General features: G+C 29.9%; 1 protein-coding gene across 1 annotated transcript in view; it reads left to right on the plus strand.

Moving 5' to 3' along the window:
* LOC143191165 (procathepsin L) overlaps positions 1 to 24,336 on the plus strand; it is a 50,170-nt gene that overhangs the window by 23,578 nt on the left and 2,256 nt on the right. The window contains exons 3-4 of the mRNA XM_076395973.1: positions 1,830 to 2,180; positions 3,932 to 4,172. Coding sequence (XP_076252088.1) covers positions 1,830 to 2,180; positions 3,932 to 4,172 — 592 coding nt within the window. The remainder of the gene's footprint in view (positions 1 to 1,829; positions 2,181 to 3,931; positions 4,173 to 24,336) is intronic.

A 24,336-nucleotide genomic window follows, 5' to 3' on the forward strand; every position in this document is an offset into this window, starting at 1 on the left:
TTCTCATTTTGATCGTCATCATTTCTAATAGTCTCATTTAAATGTGAATATAACAATATAGAACATAATATAAAAGCTCTATGTTAGTATAAGGCTTAAATTTAAATTGCTTTATTTTACTTCTTATTTTTATAATAATGGCATTATCTTGCCTTACATTTATATTTTAAATACAGACCTGCAAAGCTGCCATTTCATGATAATTGAAGTTATAAAAAATAATAATGATTTCATGTTATTTTCATATTTCTTTATCATGTTAACTGACATCCATCGTATCAGCTCGAGCCTATAATTCTCGATTATCCGTTCCCGCTATACTCTTCTGTCTCCTTTATTATTATGTTGTAATTTAGCTAAATATAACTATGGTTTCAAAATATAAATCAAAATAGCTTCCACACAAACTTTACCTTTTGCGTCTTTTTGTGGAATCTGCGGACATTTTCACTAAGCGACCACTGCAATTGAATTAGAAGTTTTGAACATATCTGATACGGTAATTACTTTCCGGTTTTAGTAACATATTTCACTAGCCATACAATTATAGTTTTTGTTACATATGTTATTTTGTTCTACTGATATTAAACTCAAAATTTAACAAGTCAAAGTTACGTCGCGCCAAAATAACAGCGTTATAGATCTATAATTTTTGTAAAATGTCGAGTTTTGTACCTGAAAACGTGTCGCCATATATGACGTTTCCTGTTACCTCAAAAGAAATAAAACGTTGAAAATCATAGTTTGCTGGTAGACATGTGGAGTGAGCATGCAGCAACCATAAGATTATATGAAACATGGTTTCAACAATTCAAATGTGGTGATTTCAATGATCAAGACGAATAACATCCTGGTATACTAAAAACATTTGAAGATGCTGAATTGCATGAGCGATTGGGTGAAATCCCAAGACATACTTAAAAACAATTGGCAAAAAAGCTGAATGTGGACCGAGTCGCAATTTGTGAAGATGAGTACCATATGATTTAAATGTTCGGCAATTAGAAAATCGAAAAATCGTAAGTTAAAGTAATACTTCAAATGTATGAATGGAAATCTGCATCAAATGGTCACGGGTGATAAAAAATCATGGTTATCACCTGGTGAAGCCAAACCGCAAGGCCAAAAAAGAAACTGATACTGAGAAAATATACTGATCGCTACCGACAACAAATGATCACAAAACGTTCACAATACGCTAAAACACGCGATAATGCGATTTTGCCGCATGATAAGACACTTGGATTAGCAGTTTAATCGCATTTCTCATGCACTCACCCGCTTGCAGAGCAGCACTTTATCGATTTTAAATAAGTTATTATAGCATGGGTTGAAGAATGGTTTAGCGCAAAGGAGGAACTGTGCCTTTGAAATGGCATCCATAAATTGCCTGAGATTTAGGTAAAATATATAGAACAAAAAGGCGAATACTTCGAATAAATAAATTTTAACTATCCATTGTAAAAAAACGTTGAAAACAGGTTAGCGAAAAAGAGGAAATAAATTACCGACATACCTGGATATTTATGTAGAATTATCTGTATAACTCAATTCCAGACAATTTCGGCTTCCTATAATACATTTTTCTCTGCATAAACTTTTATGTTAACAAATCCAATTCGTAGTTTCATAAATATTTCTCGATATCCAAGGCGTTAAATAATACTTAAATCCACATAACTATGTATAAGTGCCTTATAACAATGCTTTTGTTTCTGTTCAGCAGTGTATATTTACAGTGTAAATCCCTTTTATCGGCTGATATTTTCAAAACAAAATCATAATACATACAAAAATATTACACTTGTATTTGTTTTACATATTTTCAGTTAACGTACAACAAAGAATATCCAACTGAAGAAATCGAACGGTTTCGTCGGGAAGTTTTCATTGAAAACAGAGCGAAAATTGCCAGATTCAATCAGGAGTACAGCAAAGGAAAAACCAACTACGTCCAACAGCTAAATCCCTATGGAGACTTACTGAATCATGAATTCAACCAGTTGTTAAACGGTTTTCGAAGATTCTCCAATTTGACGGCTCAGAAGATTCCGGTACCATCCACCTTTATTCCCAGCGCCAATGTCGCAATTCCCACCAGCGTAGATTGGAGACAAGTAGGTGCCGTCACTGACGTCAAATCACAAGGAAACTGCCTAAGTTGCTGGGCATTTGCTGCCGTAAGTCTTAGAATGTACTTATGATTAATCTAGTAATCTTAATGATATAAATATAATCAATTCATATTTTTTCCTTCTTATACAATTCACATTTGATATTCAACAACTTTCAATGCTTAGTCTTTAATCAACAAACTTCAAATAAGTTTTCAGAGTTTCAGAGGGTTATTTCAGAGTTTTTAAAATTCTACTCTCAAATCCAAGCAACGTGTTAATTGGTGCTGTTGTAATCATTTCTCAGCTCTATGTTTCTCAACTCCTAGGCTTTATTAATTTGATGAATTTTGATCAATCTACTATTGACAAAATATGACAATACATACTTCTGTATCTATGTTCATCAAGTTTTGTGCTATTTTTATTTAAGGTACAAAATGAAAACCGTTATTTTTCACGTTTAGAAGTATTTTTATTGAAAAACTAGTATATATTCGATGAAATAAACATGCGAATTCGTCTTCTTTTGAGGCGATTCAATAATAGACATACCTTCTGATATCTTTAAAAGAACGAAACTGCTGTCCAGTTAATCCGACCGAGCAATAACTGGAACTTACAGCGGGTAGGATAATATATTTTAATTTTAGACTTTCAAGATAACTTTAGATCTCTTAAGCTCTACCTGTGCCGTACATTGCCAACCTCCCTCTCATTGCTTATTATCTTCCTCTAAAAATCGCCTGATTTGAATCTCTAGATTCATTTATGTCCTATTATTTCACTAATAGTCTTGTCAGTATCTGTCTCTATTATAATTCTGCATGCTTCCTCGAAACTTTATAATTCTTTTGCAACTAAAAGCAAAAAAATAGCACTCGCAAATGACGCCTTCACATTAAAATTATTTTGTTTACTTTAGCTGTATAAATATAAACAATATATTTGCCTCAGATTGATGCAACCATTTTAACTAACTAACCAATCATTATTCACGGTACTCTTAATTTTACTCCCTCTCCTTCTCTTCACCATATGTTCACTCCAAATTAAAAAAAAACTCTAAATATATCTCCCTTAATAAATATTTCATTGAATTCGCTGTTCAATGAAAATCGTTGTTCAAAATTATAGTGTCATTTAGTTACCACCCATTTATTTAGTAAATAATCATTTTTTCGGATTTGATCGATTATGATCAAATATCAGAATCTAGAACCAAAAATGGTCAAAACCACGTCTAAACTAATTATATAAATTATATAAATATGGTCTAGATATATATAAATTTGTTAAACCAAATTTATATATATCTAGACTATATTTATAGGCATATTGTTTAAGACGTTATACCACGTTATAAAGATCTCGTTATATCGTTATATAAGATATAAGATGTAAAAAACTTAATTAAAGCAAAAGTTCCCAGATAAAATAAAACGCTTCTCTATGTCCCTATTTTACTACTTCCATGCCCAATACTTTCCATTATCCTAAATCTGTATATTTGAAACGAAATTTTATCGAGAAATCCAATTCTTTACTCTCAACGCATTTGCTCATCTGGAATATGCTCTCCAAATACTATTACACTATAATATTACTACTAAACACTACTAAAATAAGATGACTAAGCAAATGTGCTGTTTTGTATTAAAATATTGAAACACTTCTCAACACTTTCTATTCTGCTATTCTAACCAATTAATTCCAGTGCCAAGTCTTAAGTTAAAATATTTTATATATTTTCGTTGCAAAGATAATATCCGTAATATTATGAATTACGAGTGTTTAAATACACTATAAATTTCTAGGCTGGAGCTTTGGAAGCTCACTGGTTCCGAAAAACCGGCCAACTAGTGGACATCAGTGAACAAAATTTGGTAGATTGCACCAGAGATTATGACAACGATGGTTGTATGGGTGGTCTTATTGATCCAGCTTTCCAATATATCAGGGCCAATGACGGCGTTGATGGCGAAGAAGTATATCCATATGAGGCTAAAGATGGCCAATGTCGATTTAGGAGAGAAGGTGTTGTAGCAAAATGCACAGGTACGTCTCTTATATCTTTTATGTTTCTTATACATGAATATACGAAGGACAAGTAAAAGCAAACTATAATTCGTATGCAATTTGCATCAGATAATCAAGTTATTTTTGATAATATTTTCGAAAGTTTTATTCATATTTTTCAATAATAATTCATTTTCATTTTCTTGAGAATTCTTAACAAACGTGAGGTGCATAATATATTTATATCTAATATATATAAGCTATAATATATCTTGCTATTAATTTTACTGTTCATGTTTAAAATTGAATAGTTAAATGCAAAAAAGTGTAACATAAAAAAATTTCACATTTTGTCGTATCCAATGGATAATTACGTCTTGTTATAATTACATATTAATGATATACATACTCATAGTATTACATCTGTAATATTTTCATAAATACATGCCCAGATATGTTAATATTAGCATACAAGATCATTATATTTACATTTATTGCATGTTTTCAAAATTTGCTTAAAAATATATTCAAAATTTATTCGCATTCTTATATTCTCTATTTCATCAAGTTAGTAGATTACCCTATTCTTTAAAAACATATTTTTCAAATTAAAAATAGGAAATAATTGCTGGATATTGGTGTACTCTTCAACGTTGGAGTAATCAGTCATTTTCGTTCACCTTAGAGCAAAACTTTAAATAAATTTGTATGTCTAGTGGGTCTGGATATCATCTGACAGATCATATCAAACCATCTTGGTGCAACCTCATGCCTAGTATTGATATTAATACCGAGGTATTACTGCTTGAGTAATTGGATATCTAAATTGAATAACCAGATCTTTTTTCTTTTGATCTTTTTTGCCGCAATGCAAAATTAACATGGCAAGACGGAACATTTTGGTTAAAAATCTATTTTTCTAAGCGAACTTGTATCATAGAGGTTAAACAGACAAATATAAGTGTTGTATTTATAGCCATGTGAATATATGAATGTGATGTGATACAGTGAAGCCGCTACATCCTAAAGAGTAACTCTTAAGTTCTAGTTCTTAACGTTCTCACTGGAAATATGTAGATAATCGTTATTATCTCAAGGATGCTTAAACAATCATTGTAATAAATTAAAGAAATATCAATCGAGCTCGGTTGTATATATACGGTTGTATTTGAATGAAACCAGTAATGTTTGTAACAAATAGCTCATTCTATATTTTATCATTTAAGTCATATTTAGTTGACAATTTATATAGTTACTCTATTATTTCGTGTGTTTTACCGTTATTCTGAAATAATGTTTGGTATGATTTTCTTTTTTTTTTCTAAGAAATAAACTGTAGCATTCTAAATCAGTGTAAAAACTGCTTTTAATGTATTTATTTTTTATATATCTATTTATTGACTTTATTCAAGATATGTAGTATTAAATTACATTTAAATTACTGGGGAAAAATTGATATAATAGGGATAATAATTAGTATGTTTAAAATGAGAATGTTAGTTTTTAACCCTATCACTGGGTTAATTTTGAATTTATTACTACCAAAAAGAAATATTACGGCATATTTTTAATCAAGTAATTAAAGGAAATTGACGTCTACTATTAAAAGAAATCCTTGAAAAAATAATGTTCATTGTCGCCTGAACGCGTTGATTAGTCGACAATGTTTTAGACACATTTATCTCCTTACTGGCCAATTTAAGGTCAATCATTGTCTTATCAATTATTACCATCGATTCCAAATTAAACGTATGAAAGTTATTCAAATTTTCTAAGGACAATACATGTCGTACCTTTCTAAGCCAAGCCTGTAATATTCTTAAAAGCTTAGTCATTTCCAGAATACATACAATTTACTAGAATACGATCAACCACAAAAACCCCCAGATCATTTAAAATTTTCAAAAATGTGTTACAATTTATTTTTGTTGATTATTTACCAATATATTAATTTTTAAGGTCTCAGTTCATATATATTAATATATATATAGTTCATATATATTAATATATATATATAGTTCATATATATTAAATAATCATAGGATAATTAAAAAGTAAATAATAATTAAAATTTACTCTAAGAAAATAAAATAACTTATTTTAAATATAATTACTACAGCAGCGTTACTGTTATTTTAAATTGTATCAGTGTCGGTTTTCATTGTAATAATAATGGAACATTAATTAACTACTTGAAGAATTAATTGTATTTTAACTTTTAATTAATTAACTTATATATTGCTATCAATTAAATAATCAAGAATTAAATCAAAATTTAAATATGAGCTAATAAACACAGAATGTTAATCGAAGATAATTAGTAGCCAAAATTAGTTTAAGTCTCAAGTTCAAAAGTGATGTGATTTGTAATAATGATTTTGTTTATTATATCTATTTCATAATAAAGTGGATATCATTAGGTCTCATTAATTTTTTCAATTGTCATTTTTTGTTGTATTTGTTTACTAATGGGCCACAAAAATTTGCATTTTATTAAATATCTATATTTTCTTGTCTATTCTTAACACAACACAGAAGATTCCATTCAAGCAATTTATATTAAATGGAAATTAGTCTTACACATTCTCACCCTCAGCCATTCTATTTGCACAATTCTGTGATTCTCTCGAGTTACATTAAAAGGTATTACTAAGATGTGATGCCGCAAAAGAGGCACATGATGCTTCTGTGTTACTAGATTACTCAATATATTTTTAAAAAACACGTCAAAATATTTTTTGAATCATAATGCTTAGCCATATGTTAAGAATCCAATCGCTCAACACACACTAACTATATCGTATTTTATAGATTCCATTTCCAATTTTAAAATAATAAAATGTGTATTTCATTGATACATTAATACATGACATTTTAGAAAATATGTCTGTATGTGTGTATATTTTTTATAGTACTTTCAGAATTTTATAACAATATTTTTAAATAAATTAAATAAATATCGGTGAGATTATTAAAATTAATTAAACTAACACGATTTTTATGTAATTTAAATGGTAAGGCTCAATATTTCCAAATGGTATAATATACTACATTCAAATTCATTTTTGTTACTAAACATTTTATTTAGATATTTTTTTACATATCCTGATTTTTCATATCACATTGGAACTATAATTCTATAGTCATTATTTTTTTTCTGAAACAAAGCCAATCTTAAGTAGAATGTAAGCTTTAATTCAATTCGCCAATTTTACAATCCAATTTATCAAAATATGTCGAAACCCAATTACCAAATAAAAAAATTAATAACAATAAACTTAATATTCTCATGTGTGTATATTAATCACTTTGTCGCTTATTTTTCCTTGCCATATCAACGGCAGCAAAAAAAATCACATGCATAAAAAATATAAAATCGATTATGACAAACCAGCACAGTCACCAACTAAACAACCGTTTATTTATTGGTAAAAATCAAGCTGGCTAAGAACCAAATTGAAAAAATGACAACTAAAAAGTCCTCATTAATTAGAAAAAAAACTAGCAATTAAGTGTCAAGTTCTTTCGGCGAAATACTAGACAGTCACATACCATGTTAGATACAATATTTCAAGTGGATTTGGTATAACAAACAAAGACTCTTGCTTCATCTGCTTTCAGTTTTAAAATAAAAAATGTGAATAACAAATTTCTTTATCAATAGTTGGTAATTTTATTAAGCAAATTACTTCTCTTACTAATAAATAAAATAAAACGCCACTAATAAATACAAGAGAATAAAAATTGATTCAGAAAGTATATCTTTCATCTAGTAATATGTGACAAATGCTATTCCAAGGAACAGGTTAATCTCTGAAGTTGTTGCATGTCGTGTTAAGTCACTGAACCATTTTTTCTGGTAAATTGTTTTTAGTGAAAGTCACGGTACGTTAATCGATTTGTAAATTCCCGAATCTGAAGAATAGAGGAGAAAAACTCTAATAGCACATGACTAATAAAATCAACGGTTACCATAAGTAGATAAGTTCAATTTATAACGGAAAATAAATATGTCAAGTTAAGCATTTGAATTAATATTATATTTGTTTTTCGCTTATTTGTATGTTCGCATTTAAGATATGCTGCTGTTAAAATAAAATCAACATTATTAAACAATATATTCCAAAAATATCGACCCTGACATTCATGGGAAGACGTTACTGTAATTTAAATATTTTATTGACGCCTCCTCACAAAGACAAGTAAATATTAGCTTGTTAGAACGCCTTTTGGGTAGTATCAGTTTTATGATTTATCTGTTACTAAATAATAGTATCAAAATATATAATATTAATATTTTTTCTCGCTTTTTTTTGTGTTTTTATTATTGTTGACAAGTGGCCAACTTAGAAATCATTCTAGAAGACATCCGGTCTTACCCAGCCTGGTCATTGGCGTGACTAGGATCATTTTCCTTGTCGGATTTTGCACTTTTGCTTAGGATAATCACACATTTTAAACAATCACAAACATAAATTTACGACCATGCCCCAGCAGGATTCGAGCCCGCGACTATCACAACAGCACGGGCACCGTTCTGTCGCCTTTAACAGTGCGCCAACGAAGCCGGCGTCAATTCAATTCCAATGGCTGTTCAAGCGATTGCCTCAAATCGGTTTTTTGAGTTTTGATATTAACCTCAAATCTGATGTAACTGAGTCTGTTGAAACGAAGCCAGTTACAGAGGGGATAGGTGTTGACTTTTTGATGAATCCTGGTGGCCTTAAGAGACCCATAGCTTCACACACTGAACTATGAGTAATAATAATGCGTAATAAATAACACTGAAATGATATTCGATCTTGACAATATAGATATGCGGAAGAAATTCATAATGAAAAATAACACGATACTTAGGTTTTACCATTTTGGGATCACAGTATATCACTGATTGAATTCATTTGATGAGATTGATTAACCAACCACAATTTCCTACCCAAATAATTTTGCTACTTATTTACGGAATTTATATATACATATCTACTCAATTTGAAAATAACTATGTAATTAAAAAAAACTATTTAATGACTTTGTTTACTGTGAAATAATTGGTATACTATATTTTCCTGAAGTACAGTACACACACATACTTATCAAGTCAAATATGATTTCAGTAAATAGTTTTTAAAAATTATCTTAAAATGTGAAAAGTACGTAAAGAAAAGTAAGTTTTATTAATATTACTTTAATTCATTGCCTAATGACTTAAATATTTCTGAACATTGATATTTAAAGTTTTATTTAGTAACCAAGAACTATAAAAACATTTCATTTTTAAAGAAATCTCTTAATATGTCAGATGCCCTGTAAACATGGTACATGTAAAATAGTACCGTCTGCACATAAGATATCGCTATTTGATTAATATATAATTATAAATTAGATTAATTATTTAACATAAATGTGAAAATGTTATATTTAGAAATTCCGTCTTTAAATCTGGTTATAGATTACATTTTTTTTGTATGTCTTTTAAAGTATTTTTAAGGAATTTAATAAAGTCTTCCTTCTTCCTAAACTTTATCTACAATTAATAATGCTAACATAATGCTGCAACAATGTTAGGAACGAGATGTCAAGACTAGCCTTATATCATTTGTTATCGAACTATTTTCAGAGATTTTTTTACACATTTCAGAGATTTTTTTGATTAATATTGTATCACTGTGCAATAACTATGGGAAGATATACATTTATGCCATCGGTTATTTAGTTTAGCTTTTGAGTATCATTTAAAAAAATATTTTATTTCTAATATAGAATTCTTTTAAAAGTTTTTGATATAATAACAGATCCTCTCCTATATCTCCTTGCGATTGTCTTGATTTCTTAAGTTACAGTCGGTATCTGGAGATCTCTGTGTAATTAATCAGTCCTCTAGTAGCTGGATTCACCTACAATACTTCTTAGCACTTTATTCTGGAAATCTTATATTGTATTTATGTTACTTTTCCCGGAACATCTCCATAATTGAATTCCATATGTCCATTGTAGGTTTCAATACTGGTTTGTGTGAAATTTATTTTACTTCATTTATATAATATACTATAACAATTGTGATTGTCTTCCTATTTACCAATATAATTTCCTTTTATTTTTTACATGTTTCTTCCAATGAAGTTTTTCATAAAGATTTACTCCGAGATACTTAGCGTTGTTCTTATATGAAATGATGGCGCTGTATAAGTTTGGATCCAATTGTCCATACCATTTTCGTGTGACCTCTTCGCTATTGTCTCCGACAGCAAGAATCGCTGTACCAGCAATAAATGTAGTCATCATGATATTTTTTATTTATGGTATATCACATGTGTAGAGTAGGTAAAGAATTAATCCCAATTTACTTCCTTGGGATATACCTGCATTAGATTATTTTATTGTAGAGTAAGCTTCCTCTTGTTTGATTGTAAATATTCTGGCTGTAATGTAAGTCATCAGTATCAGTGTGTTGTTTCGGTAACATTTTCTGTTACTTATGAACAAGGCCGATATTTCATACATTATCAAAGACTTGTGCTACATCTAAGATTATAGCTGATTATAACTTTTTATCTCAATAGGTTTTTTCAATTACATCTATTATTTTATGCATCTAGTCAATTGTTGTATGTTTGTTAATAAACTCAAACTGGTGTGTAGGTATTAGGTTTTTTCTCCAGAAGTTGACAAGAAATAACTAGAAGGGACTAGGTCTGGACAATACGATAAGAAGGGTAAGAGCCCAGCAAAAAAATAATGGGTGGGAACCAAATGTTTTTGAGTGGTTGCGCAATACGAAGCCTATTATCATAATAGAAAATTAAGATCCACTTTCTAGTCTAAAAATTTGCATATTTTTTTACTATTTCCAAAATTTAAGAATATTCTTAAAGTTCATCAAAATTTAAATTAGTTTCGGAAATATAGCCGTTTTAGAGACACGGCATTTAAACCGGATCATAACTAACCCGAAACTTTAAGGATATTTTAGTCTAGTAATTTGAAAAATCGATTTTTTTTTCATATTTTTAAAGCTTAATACTTTGTGAATATGTCCTTAATAGAATTTTTCAAAATTTAGATTAGTTTCGGCAATATAACTGTTTTAGTGACACGGCATCTAAACCGGATCATTATTAACGCGAAACTTTAATAATATTTTAGTCTAGTAATTTAAAAAATCGACTTTTTCTCTTATTTTCAAAGTTTAATACTTTAAGAATATGTCCTTAAGAGAATTTTTCAAAATTTAAATTATTCTCAGAGATATATGTTAGCCGTTTTTGTGGCGCGGCTAAAAATGAAACTAAGCACATATTTCTCAAATCTACTTTTATCGATTCGATTGATATATCTCTTTAAGTAAGTACTACTTTTAAGTCTCGTTACAACTCTCCTTCTGATCCCTCTAAACACAGATAATTACACATGATGATGATAGCACGATAACATATCACAGAGCTTGAGCTTGAATAATGATTTGCACACATTTGTGTCATTCTAGTTAATATCTAGTAGCAGTTAATTGATTAATATATTGAGTAATTGAGATTAATCTTCATCCGATAACATCTCCAACTTTTCGATTTTTGAAGGCAGTTCGAAAAGTTCCCTAATCAAAGTTAAATTATTAAATTATCAAAACCAATCTGCATGTTGTTTTAGATACGGCATGATTGCCCAGAGTGCTTCTAAAAAGAATAATTTCTGTAGCAGGTAATAAAATGTTAGTGAAGTAAAGTTGCTTGCAAATACACCTTTTCGGCAACAAAACTTAATATTTTCAATGCAGCCAAAACATATCTTATTCTATACATAATATTTCAAACAAAATATTATCTCTTCTGTGAACAATTTGATACAAGTGATTCCATTCCTTATTAGACAATAACAACAAATGCGTATAACGCGTATGTAACAACAATAGTGGAAAATGTATAAATGTGTTATTAATATTCACATGACATTTCAAGATAACACTTAAATTTAAAATTTTAAACATGTTCTAGTGAATTGTATCAGACTGAATGGCGAGTTTTCACCTGATACATTATTTCCAGTATTCTTAATGCTTCTAGACAAATCTCTAGAAAATAATTTAATATAATATTTACTACAATTCTCAACAATATAATATCGACTAATTTATATAGTTATTTTACAATTCATCAATACATCAATCAAATCTCACATTACTTCGAACTCGTCAACCTTAAAATAGTTCAAATATGACTATTAACATCTCTATGTCGTCGACCACAAATGCCAGTCATTGTTCTATCCAATTCAGATCAGAAAAAAAACAGTGTCTTTGCGGATTCTACATTATTTTGTTTAGTCATTGATCTATTGGATATAGGAAGATCGCGAGAATTACCCGTATAAAAACGATAATAATTAATTGTACATTCATCTACGATTGTTACAGTTTATAATAGGTGTTTTTTTTGCAGCTTTGACGATTCTCAAAAAAGGTGAATAATGTTAGAAAGGAAGCCATTCCGATCTTGCCATTTAGTCAAGGATATCTACGATGATCCTAATCAAAACAATATGAATATTTTTTTTCTTTGAATCAACTTATTAACGAATGACTGAACGTGTGCATTGGACCGAACAAGAGTAAATTGGACATATATCAATTAGAATATCACGTTCGGGTTCCACGCCATCTATTGTATATAGAAATCATTATCAGTCATTTTAAAGATTATTTTATAGGACTTATTCATTATCTGTACATGTGCATTAAAACTAGCGGTGACAAACATATTTTTTATAGTTTTATTTTTACACATTACTATGACTCAGCGTAGATAAATAAAAAAAGAAAATAAGGAGCATACGTTTGTAACACACTACTGTTTAGTTTATTAGTTTAACAGACAAATTGAAAAGTCCCCGTCCTAGCACATAGACGGCGCTACTAAAATTATATTCATATGTTTTTTAGTTAACCCTAACCCTCAAAAGATGCGTGTATAAATTTGATAGCTGTCAGATCATTAGTTTGTGAGTTATAGCATTTTGAGTGAGCAACTTTTGTTACTGTGAAAAAAATGGATAAAAAGTAATTTCGCGTGTTGATATAATATTGCATTTTGAAGTGAAAAAATACAGTTGAAGCTAAAACTTGGCTTGATGCCGAGTTTCCGGACACTGCCCCAGGAAAATCAACCATCAAGGATTGGTATGCTAAGTTTAGACGTGGTGAAATGAGCACCGAAGACGGTGAACACAGTGGATGCCCAAAAGAGGTTGTTACCGACGAAAACATTTAAAAAATCCACAAAATAATTTTGAATGACCGTAAATTGAAAACGAATAAAATAGCAGACACTCTAAAGATATCAACTGAACGTGTATATCATATCCTTCACGAATAGTTGGGTATGAGAAAGATATTTTTAAACTGGGTGGCGCGTGAGCTCACTTTTAACCTAAAACAACGACGATTTGATGATTCGGAGCAGTGTTTGAAGATGATCAAGCGCAATAAACCCGAGTTTTTGCATCGATGCGTGACAATGGATGAAACATGGCTCCATCATTTCATTCCGAAGTCCACTCCACCGTCATCCGAGTGGTCTGCACACGATGAACCCACTCTAAAGCGTCGGAAAACTCAACAGTCTGCTGGCAAATTTATGGCGTCTGTATTTTGGGATGCGTATGGAATAATTTTCATTGACTACCTTGAAAAAGGAAGAACCATCAACAGCGACTGTTGCATAGCGTTATTGGACCTTTTGAAGGACGAAATCACCGAAAAACTGCCGTATTTGAAGAAAAAGAAAGTGCTGATTCACCAAAACAATGCACCGTGTCAGAAGTCAGTGAAAACGATGGCAAAATCCATAAATTGCTCTTGGAATTGCTTCCTCATCCACCGTATTCTCCAGGTCTGGCCACGAGCGACTATTTCCTGTTCTCAGATCTCAATAGAATCCTCGCTGGGAAGAAATGTTCGTCGAATAAAGAAGTGATCGCCGAAACTGAGGCTTATTTTGAAGCGTATTACAAATCGTATTACAAAAATGGTATCGAAAAGTTGCAAGGTCGCTATAATCAGTGTATCACCCTTGAAGAGAAATACGTTGAATAAAAAAACTAATTTTGCCAAAAAATGTGTTTTACTATGATAGAACGGGGACTTTTCAATTGATCTGTTATTGTCGCTGCAGCATTAGTGTTTCATTTGTCACTTGATGAGTTATGTAAAAATTACAAAAGTAGAATAAAGCTACAAGATTCATAATATTGATAAGGATATAACTGAAATAACATATGAAGAATGAAAAGTGCCCTTTTTTAGATATAACGTAGACTTTTTATATATAAGGTGTACCAAGCGGGACTTAATTTCAAACTATACAAGATGTTATTCAGAGAATTTGAAGAATTGTTAAAATCTTATATTTTGGATAGAGCCTTCAGGGTTAAACATGAGGATACCTATTTAGGCTTGAAAATAAAGGGACTGCCACAGGGCCGTGTGTTGGGACTGGTTCTTTACCTGATATTCACCGGAAGTGCTCTTAAGTTGCTACATAGTACGATAACAAATGTTGTCAACAATACAGCCAAAATGCCTGTAGATATAGACCACGATAAAACAGCAATGAAAACGTCAGTGAAGACAATTAACAATCGGACCAAGAAATAGACAATCATTTTGAATGAGACTAAATTTGTTCATGTCAATTTCATATATAAGAGAAATCAGCTCGTTCCTATCAGAATAAATAATATGCAAGTATCATATACAACACAGCCGAATATTTAATGACACTAGACGCGAAGCTAGGTTGGAAATTTTTATGTAAGGAAAAAAAAGGACTGGATATTCAATTTAGAAAAATCTATTGGCTACTTAGAAGAAGCATACAATAAGTACGTTGTAAAAACAAATCCTTAAGCCCATATGGGCATATGACATCTAAAGATGGGGTTGTACCAAGAAAATAGATCTGGACATAATTCTGCGGTTTCAGATCAAAGTATGATACAGTCGTCAACAAAAGCCCCTACATCATGTCAACTTTGAATCAGTCAGATTTCTCGATGACGCGGATCAATTAAGACGATTAAGAGCACTAAGCTTTTTGATAAATGTTAATACTCGCGTAAATAAGTTGATGGAAGCTAAAAGATTATAACGGGAAATCTTTTAATTTGTATCATCGTAATTTAGGAGTTACTTACTTGTAATATCACTGAGATATTATTTCATAATAAAAAAATAATTTGGTTCCAAGAAATATATTTTAAATTACATGTCTATATTTTCGAAATATCGAATTGATGGAGAAAAATGTCAAAACCAATGAATTCAATAGCTAAATTAGATTGTTTAAGAGTTCCCTACATTAACACACATTAAATTTAATTCGAAAATCTTACATTACATTAAGCTTGAGATACATACAGTAAGTGTGAGATTTGAATTTACCTCCATAATCTTTCAGCTTCAACTCTAGAGCTCGTGTTCAGAAATCGACCAAGAATGCTTTAATGCTCAAAACATTTGTAATTATAACATTGTGGATCTATTAAATTAGATGCAAGAATTTGTGAAAAAAGAACCGGTTTCCAGAAATATATTAGGCGACTGTTGAAATAAATTATTGAATGAATCTTAGGAGTGTTCTCTTAATATATGATCGATATTAGTGAACTTTCTAGTCTATTAAAATTGTATGAGTCAGGATGATAATCAACTGAAGCATTTACTTTAGTTTCAATAATATAAAATTAGACCTTATAAAAAAGGAAATATGAATAAGAAATAATTCAGAAAAGCTTCCCTTCCAAAGTGACATCCCTTTTCGTTTCTTATATTGACCACAAATTGAAGATCCAGATGATGAAAATGTTCGAATTTTAATTAACATTGAAACTTGTTAATTCCAATATTTTTTAAAGAGTTAAAGAATTCCAATTTTATAAAGATCCAACCATCACAACCCATAAGAAGAATATACTACAAAGTTCAACTACAGAAGTCTCAAGTCCTTCCTCATGTTTAGAGCGCTATATAAAGATACATAGCGCATGTTAATAATTTGAACGATAATCCTGGTCCACTCTTTAAGTTTGAAGGCTTAAAGATAAACAAGCTTGAAAGCCTAAATACAATATTTAATATATTTTGTTATGCGGGCTTTTAAAAGCATTAAGAGAAAAGTGTGAATGTAAAATGCTAAATTGTGTAAACGATTTAAAGTGAATTTTGTTTAGGTTATTATTGTTTACTAGCCAGTATTTTTTCCTAGTTTTCTGGCACTTTCGAATTGTTTTTCCAAAAAAAAAATCTTTGAGGTTGGCTCAATCTTAGGTAACTTATTTATATTTCAGTATATTGTCAATTGCCATAAATGCATTTACGTTTTCTAAATTTTCTTCAATTTTTAAAAACTCGACCAACTTTCTCCGCACTTTGTATATTGCAAACATAAAATGTATAAATCACTATCTTATATCTGTAACTAAGTATCTAAATTTAACTCTCTAATACGTGACATAGTGTAAGCATATGTCGATCTCACAATATGTGTTATTCATTATCATCATCAAATTAAAGCTGGTGCTCGGGAAGAATACTGAGAACTTATCTGGTTGATATGCTGCTGTTGGTGCACAAGTCTGTGATTAACTCACCATCCAACATATATTTCCAAACATTTGTAACCGATGTCTGTGGACTTGTTTCTCAAATGTGCACTAATTGTCACATCTTAAACGAATGGCTCGGAGAGAAACATGTAGACTTTGAGAGGCCTCAAGATTACAGATGTCAGACTGTAACAATGTCTCAGAGTCATACAGAAGGATTGTCAAGATGTTCAAAAAGTGTAAGTGTTCTAAAGAGACGTATGTAATCTTTATTATAACTATAAGCATCATCTTAAAGAAGCAAAATCTCCTGCAGCTTAACCAATTTAGCTTATTACTCCAGCAGGTGCCGCTTTCTTACTGATACCAAGTAGTTAAACTCTTGAACTTGCTTTAACTAGATCCCGTTGTGATCTAAAATAGCAGGTGAACCGTCAGTCATTTCTTTGATCTTTTCTTCATTCACTCTCAAGCTATATGTATAATATGAATCTCAACATCTGTGTCAGCGAGTACAAGTTTAGTGCTATCATCAGCGAATATCAGATCGGCTAATAAGAAGAATCATGTTGAACGTCATAAATAAATGAAACGAATGATCATAAATTTGACAAATGATTTCGTATTGGTACGCAGCTAATTAACATAGCTTAATTTACATAACTTCATTTTTAGGTTAGTTACCTCACAATACTGCCCAAAGTGATGGCTAGTGGATATAATCGAAACAAAGGGAAAAATTTTCACATCTAATATATTCCTATCCTCTATAAACTAGCGGAGTGTGAAAACCTTGTCTTCGTGAACCTTTTAAAGTCTCATTTGTATTTTCGTAAATGCTTTATCTACAATTGATAGACTTATTCCTGGTTATATAATGTTTGTATATAATATTCTTTTATCAATAGAGAAACAATAATGTATTTCTTTAAAGCGGCCCATAGACGCCCAATATTATTGTGCAATGTGGGTGGCACAATATTTTAACGACGGCCCCTATATTATCAATATTATTGTACTATATTTTGGTTTGTGCAAAAATGTGTACTGTATGGAGGCGATATTGAAGGTTTGTGATGTTGAAGGTGCTGCACAATATTTTCCCGTTTGTGCAATATATTTTCAATATTTTGAAAATCACACAACCTTTCAATATATTGAAACCCAATAATATTGAGCTTATATGGGCCGCTTAATACTGACGTTTCTCTCCCCGATCGCCAAATATTCGTAAACAGAACTTGAAGTATTTCAAACAATGTTTCCTCACTGGCGTTCACGATTTATGTCGTCACTTGGTCGACTCCAGCGGTCTTACCAGCCTTTAATGATTTTAATAACTTTCGTAATTCGTTCAAGTTTAAAGAATGTCAACTAATGGTGGAGCTAGCTAACCCTAGGACGTGCGACATCTACGAACGTTGTCGTTGATAGATTTATTTGTCCTACCACTCATACCAAAATGTCCTACCGAAATCTCCTAAGTGTTTGGTACAAGTTCCACTCCTACGTTTCGATACTGCAACTTCCGAATCAGCTGACACACAATTCTAGTCGACTTCTCTTTCTATGATAATAAATAAATAAATAAATAAATATGATCAACCAACCATATCATTTTTACTATTTTTGATATGACAATCGCAGATTCGAATGCCACCCAGGCATGGATAGTTTTAGTTTTAGTATTTTTGCCATTGTTTGTAATTATCAAGTAAGAGTGTCGTGTAAAAGTAATAGTACTGTAAAATCAGATGAGTTATAACCACCTCAATACGGCCAGAAAACAGACTGGGTAAGATATGTCTTCTAGGATAACTTTCTTTTTACTACTCAGCAATCAAGAATATAAAGAGGATATACTAGTCTCTAAATTTGTAATCTAGTATTAGTAGTCTATAAATTTTCTAAAATTGTAGAAAAAGTAAAATATTTCTCATTTTTCAAACAGCGAAAGTTTGGCAAAAAAAATTATTTGATTATTAGTAGCAAAAGTAATTTCGAGGAGGGAATATTCTTAAACAATTAAACTTTGATATTTTCAAAATTTTTTAAATTTCTAGACTAGAATCCCGCCTTCAGTCTACCCCAGATAAATCTTAGTTAGTAAAAAGTAGACACAATGTTCATTTTAACCTTCAAAAACAATTTCTATAAGCAAATGATCAATATGGTGTCTAATAAAAATACGATTTCTGACAGAAATTAACAAAGTTGAATAATCTTTCGAAATATATTATTAACTTAAAACGAGTACATACATATACATACATATATCGATACGGTCAAATAACTTTGGAAATTCCGAATCCTTCAAGTACAAAACGAATCGCTATAATAGCAACGCCCTTGGCGAATGTTCCATTTTTGTAAATCGGCGGATATTTGTAAAAGAGACGGATGATTAGGAACAATACGAAAACGAAAAAAGATATGATGACCTTTTAACAATATACGTATTGTTAACCAACGCGAATCGCAGTTTTTTTCTTTCGGCTTCTTCTCTATCTTTCGTGATCTGATTAATTGACATTTTCCTATGTCCTTACAAGTCGCTTATGAATAAAACAACCGATTTTTTTCGTTAGTGTTTTGGAAATAACAAATACAGTAATGCATTAAATTTTTTTAAAAATATTTTTATATAATAATGAATGTTTCTGTTAATTAATTAAAAATTATTTACAATTATTAAGGTTGTAATTATATAAATAAAGGTTGTTTAATACATTAGAGGAAAAAATTAAAAATAAATTGTTTTTACAACTGTAGTATTTCTTAATCACTAGATGTATCTCTCTCCCTTCTCGCTACTCTCACACTTCGTTTAGCGGTTGTAAAAGTATATTTAGTATCAATAGAGAAATCCACAAAATTGGAAGGTCGTTGAAATGAGTGTATTTAATTTAGAGCCAATTTTAAACTGATTTACAATGACGTAGTGTTTTCAACTAAAAAATTATTATACATACATATTAAAACACATTAAGCAACACAATATATCAAATGAAGGTTCTCAGTCTAACTAATCAGCAAACATTTTTTTGAATTGATGAATTTATGAAACAATTTCAATAGAGTTACAAATAGTCTAATATCTCTCACCATCGTGATTTAATTGAAAACACTTTTTCATTTTATATGTTTAATTTTTTGAGTTCTGTGAATGAATTATAAACCATTGAGGCTAAATCTCTGTAATTACAGAAGATGGCCAAATAACTCAAACTTAAATCATTGAAGCCACTGCCACAGCAGTTTTATTATCGCCCACTGTATTTGACCGTTATTTTGTGTTTTTTTCATATTTTATTTATATCTAATAATGCTACAACTACTACTTACTATACCCAACACCTTAATCATACTCATACTCATAAACACGTTAATTCTGTTCCTAAATATAGAATACCAATTCCTGTAATATGCTTAGTTTATCATACATCATATTTTCCAGGACAAAGGTTTCAACTGACTGGCAACAACATAATACCAGTTAATAATGATTGATTGATGCAGTGTCATAATAATCTTTATCATATTAGTTTTAGTCAACACATGTAATATTTTACCTCTTTTTTAACTTAACATCAACAATAACTTAATGAAGTCGCCGAATGAGTGTCGCCGAAATATCACGAAAGTATTACATACCCCATCTAAATATTGGATTACTTTATTATTTTATAATTTATTTTTAAAAATATCCTATTTGACGTGAACATTTTAAGAGATTCTAATTCCGAAATCACTCTTTGATACTATATAAAAATCGATAATTAAACAAACGGTTTAAGAGATGATCTATGAAATGTAGTCATTGCTCTAAACGTATTGGTCCTGAGGTCAATAGAACTGCCTGTCACTTAACTTCGATATATCGTATCGTTATTTTCTTGTTATTTGACTTGCTGTCTCTGAAATTAAAACCTTTCCCTTGTAAATGTTAGCTGAAAGTGATTTCTAATAACTAACTGTGTGCTATGAATTAGATCTATAAAAAGGTCTCTAGCTTGCTTCTTTGGATTTTTTTGGATATGTAGTATCCTCAACTTTGTAATTATTAGAAGTTGGGCCTGCTGCTTAACGTGGACTTTAAATTACAGTTGTCGGCATATATCGATTAAGTCATTGATTTGAATTCTCCAACGTAGAGGTTATCTCAAAAGTCTTAATCCAGATTATTTTTTGACGTATTATATTTTTCAATTATTGGTAGACGCAACCGAATTAAATCTATGTTATTGCCCCTGATATTGTAGCTATTATTATACTATTTATTTACTTGTTAAATATTTTCTAATGATATTAATAATTGAGGTCTCCTTAATAGCATATTTAGTAGGCCCTCGAAATATTTATTAGATAAATATTTACCCATTTGTTTGTCTTTTACAGATTTTTTCATTTTTAAAAACAAGCCAAATTTAATTTATAATCGTTTCTAATTGTAATTAAATAGACCCAACCAATAACAAATTCTGTTAATATATTTCAATTGAATATAGTTTCGACTGACGGAAAATTGGAAAATTTCTTAATAAAAGTTACAGAAATCATAAAACATGTAAGATTTAAAATAGAATCTTTGATTTTACTTCAAAACTATCTTAATATCTCTATATTAAGATTTTTATTTCCTTTGAGAACTGTGGCGATTTATAAAAGTGGCTACAGAAACGAAGTGTGTCGGTTCAATTCTAACCTATAACGAAACCCTCACAAACCAAACACATACAGTGCCAGTGCCGTATTAATTTCACAAATATCTTACAGGTATCGTAAACGAAATTACACCAAAACATGTACTACTAATAATCAGGTTTCAAGTTAATAAGTGTTTGCGTGTATTTTAGTCAGCTATTCTCTTCAAAAGGTTTTAAAGGAAGGAAAATAGGTGCAATATATATTAATCAATATATATTTTATATTATAAGTTATACTAAGCTGTCTGAAAGTTGTTTGAGAGGTCGAACTTCCCCTACAATAAGTCTTACAACTCAATGTCTTTTTTCAATAAGTCTCAAATTTGTTGTCGTCCTCTAAGCTCTTCTTTGGCAATGACATCAAAATTGCCACTTTCTAGAATATGGTCGAACAGCATCATCATAAGTTTCTAAAAATGTTTAATGGGCTTCGACAGATTTCTTCAAATTAAACAATAAATGTAATGAATTCCAAAAATATAATTTTGAGCTTTCCATAACGTCTATATACACTGAATAACTCAATAATACTAAATAGAAAATTTTTTAAGAGGAAATGTCAAAAGCACCGAGTTTAACGGCTAGATTAGATTGTTTATCAATTCTTTATATTGATACTTCGCATTGTTACCAACAAATATCAAATATATTCAAACACCTAATATTTAATATTAATTAAGTGTATTTACATTTAATTAGCAATTTGATAATTAAAGATTTATCTGTTTTTAGAATATTGCAATACTCTAAATATAAACAAAGGATACATTTAAAATAAAATATATTTCTAGTTAAAAGTATATGTATCTACTTAAAGCACCAATTTTGCTACAATTATAGTTGTAAAATTATATGCTTATCGATATCGAATAACAGTACTCGATAATAGTAAAATCGATAAGTAGTAAAAAGTGCGAATTGCATATTCTTGTATTAATTAGAATTTGGTTTCATTTAATATGTATGGTTTGTATTAATTTAGAATTGCTAATGCGAATGTGTAGGTTGTCAACAACCATTTATCAATATTGGATCAATCGAAAGTGGTATTCAAAAATATTTCACTTTGTTTTTTTCTGCTCTGTTATGATGCAATTCTACGATGTGTTTAAATATTTATGATATATTGACAACTAATAATATATTTATTGCTTTTAATTACCCATGTTGGTGACATAACAATACATGTGGTATAAATATATTAGTGATTATATTAATAATAACATGCTAATATAAATAAAGCACTAATTTTCTTCTAGGAACCTTGAATAGTTTCTCGCTGTTTTCAAAAACATAACATTACCAGCAGTTCATATGTATAGTTCACCATGAAGTGTTACATATAAAATTACAAGATTAACATTCAGTGTTTGAATGTTAATCAATTCAATTCTCTGAATGAACTTCAGTTCTTTGAAGTGTAAATATTTTTTAATAATATATAATAATAAAGGTTGCATTGTGCCAGCCAAAAAATAATTGTGGCGAATTTTGTTACCCGGACATAAAATAAAAGTTATAATTAAGTACAACAATTTAAAATTTTAAACATATAAAAAAAGGGAATACTTGCACAATAAGTAACATAATGAATAAATAAATTTAAATATAAGCATGCGACATCTTGATGTCTAGGTGGTTGGGCGATAGTTCTGGAAATTATATGAAAACGAACCTGAGCAAACAATTTTTATTAATACGGGCGAAATTAAAAATACATATTAGCTATATCAAGGAGAGGTAATTATCATGACAGATACTTATAATGTTGAGTAATAATGAAATACGAGTATAATGGTACTGACAATTATTACTGAAAGCTATTAGTACTAAAGTAAACAAAAGTGCGAAGAATTAATTGTGCTGATGTATCATAATACTGATAAATAATAGGACCGACCAGTAATGGCACTAGTAAATAATGATCTTGATAATATCAATAGTAGACAATGAAAACAATATCCTGATTTGTAAGCTTGAATATTCCTTCTTCATAAAAACTTTAAGGGTGAATTGTCAGCCAACTGCGCACATACTCCTCTGCTTCTTCAATGCTTTCATAGAGCGCTATTATGTTTCAACTTAAGGTAATTTCAAAATCATTACAAATATATGAGAAGATTTAAATTAAATAGAGAAAACATTACAGATCTTCCGGTTATTCTTTATTTCAATTGAATCTTTTTTACCAAAATATGCATCACAAAATCAAGTTATTATTCCTCAAAAAACTGCCAAATATTTGAATGAACAAGTTAATATAGCGTCAAATAAAAATTGTTGAACAAAAAACCCACGACAAATTGGTATAACATTAATTAAAACCTATTTATAAATGTTGAATTAAAAAGTCCTGACCTACTGACCTATTATTAATTATACTAATTATGCATCACAAAAACAAGTTATTATTACATAAAAAAACTGCCAAATATGTCACTCAATGTCATTCAATATGTCAATATTAAAAAGCTAATTAATTTAGCATCAAATACAAATTAGGTGAAGAGATGAGCTATAACTCTTGTTTGACTATTCGCAATATTCATAAAATATTGCTCCATCGCATTATTATTTGGTCTGATTTATTATACAACAAGGCCGTACAAAACAATACTCAATGTTAATAATTTTATGTAAAAGTATAAAAGCGAATAATATATAAACTATGTTGATAAATATTGAATTTATAAGAAAATAACAAGGCACAGAACAGAAGAAAAACAAGACTTGAAGATTGCAGATGAGATTCTGTTGAAATTTAAACACATTAAACATTATTCTGAGCACCCCTCTATATACAGCACCTACGAAATCATTAAAAACTAGTATTGCCTATTCATTCGTCTGCCGATTTTTTATTAATTACACTCATTTTCTCTAAATTTTCATGATATACTCTG

The sequence above is a fragment of the Rhynchophorus ferrugineus genome, unplaced genomic scaffold (genome assembly GCF_030347505.1).
Source record: "Rhynchophorus ferrugineus isolate W39M unplaced genomic scaffold, kcgeb_rfMv2 rfM2, whole genome shotgun sequence".
In the NCBI taxonomy this organism is placed as follows: domain Eukaryota; kingdom Metazoa; phylum Arthropoda; class Insecta; order Coleoptera; family Curculionidae; genus Rhynchophorus; species Rhynchophorus ferrugineus.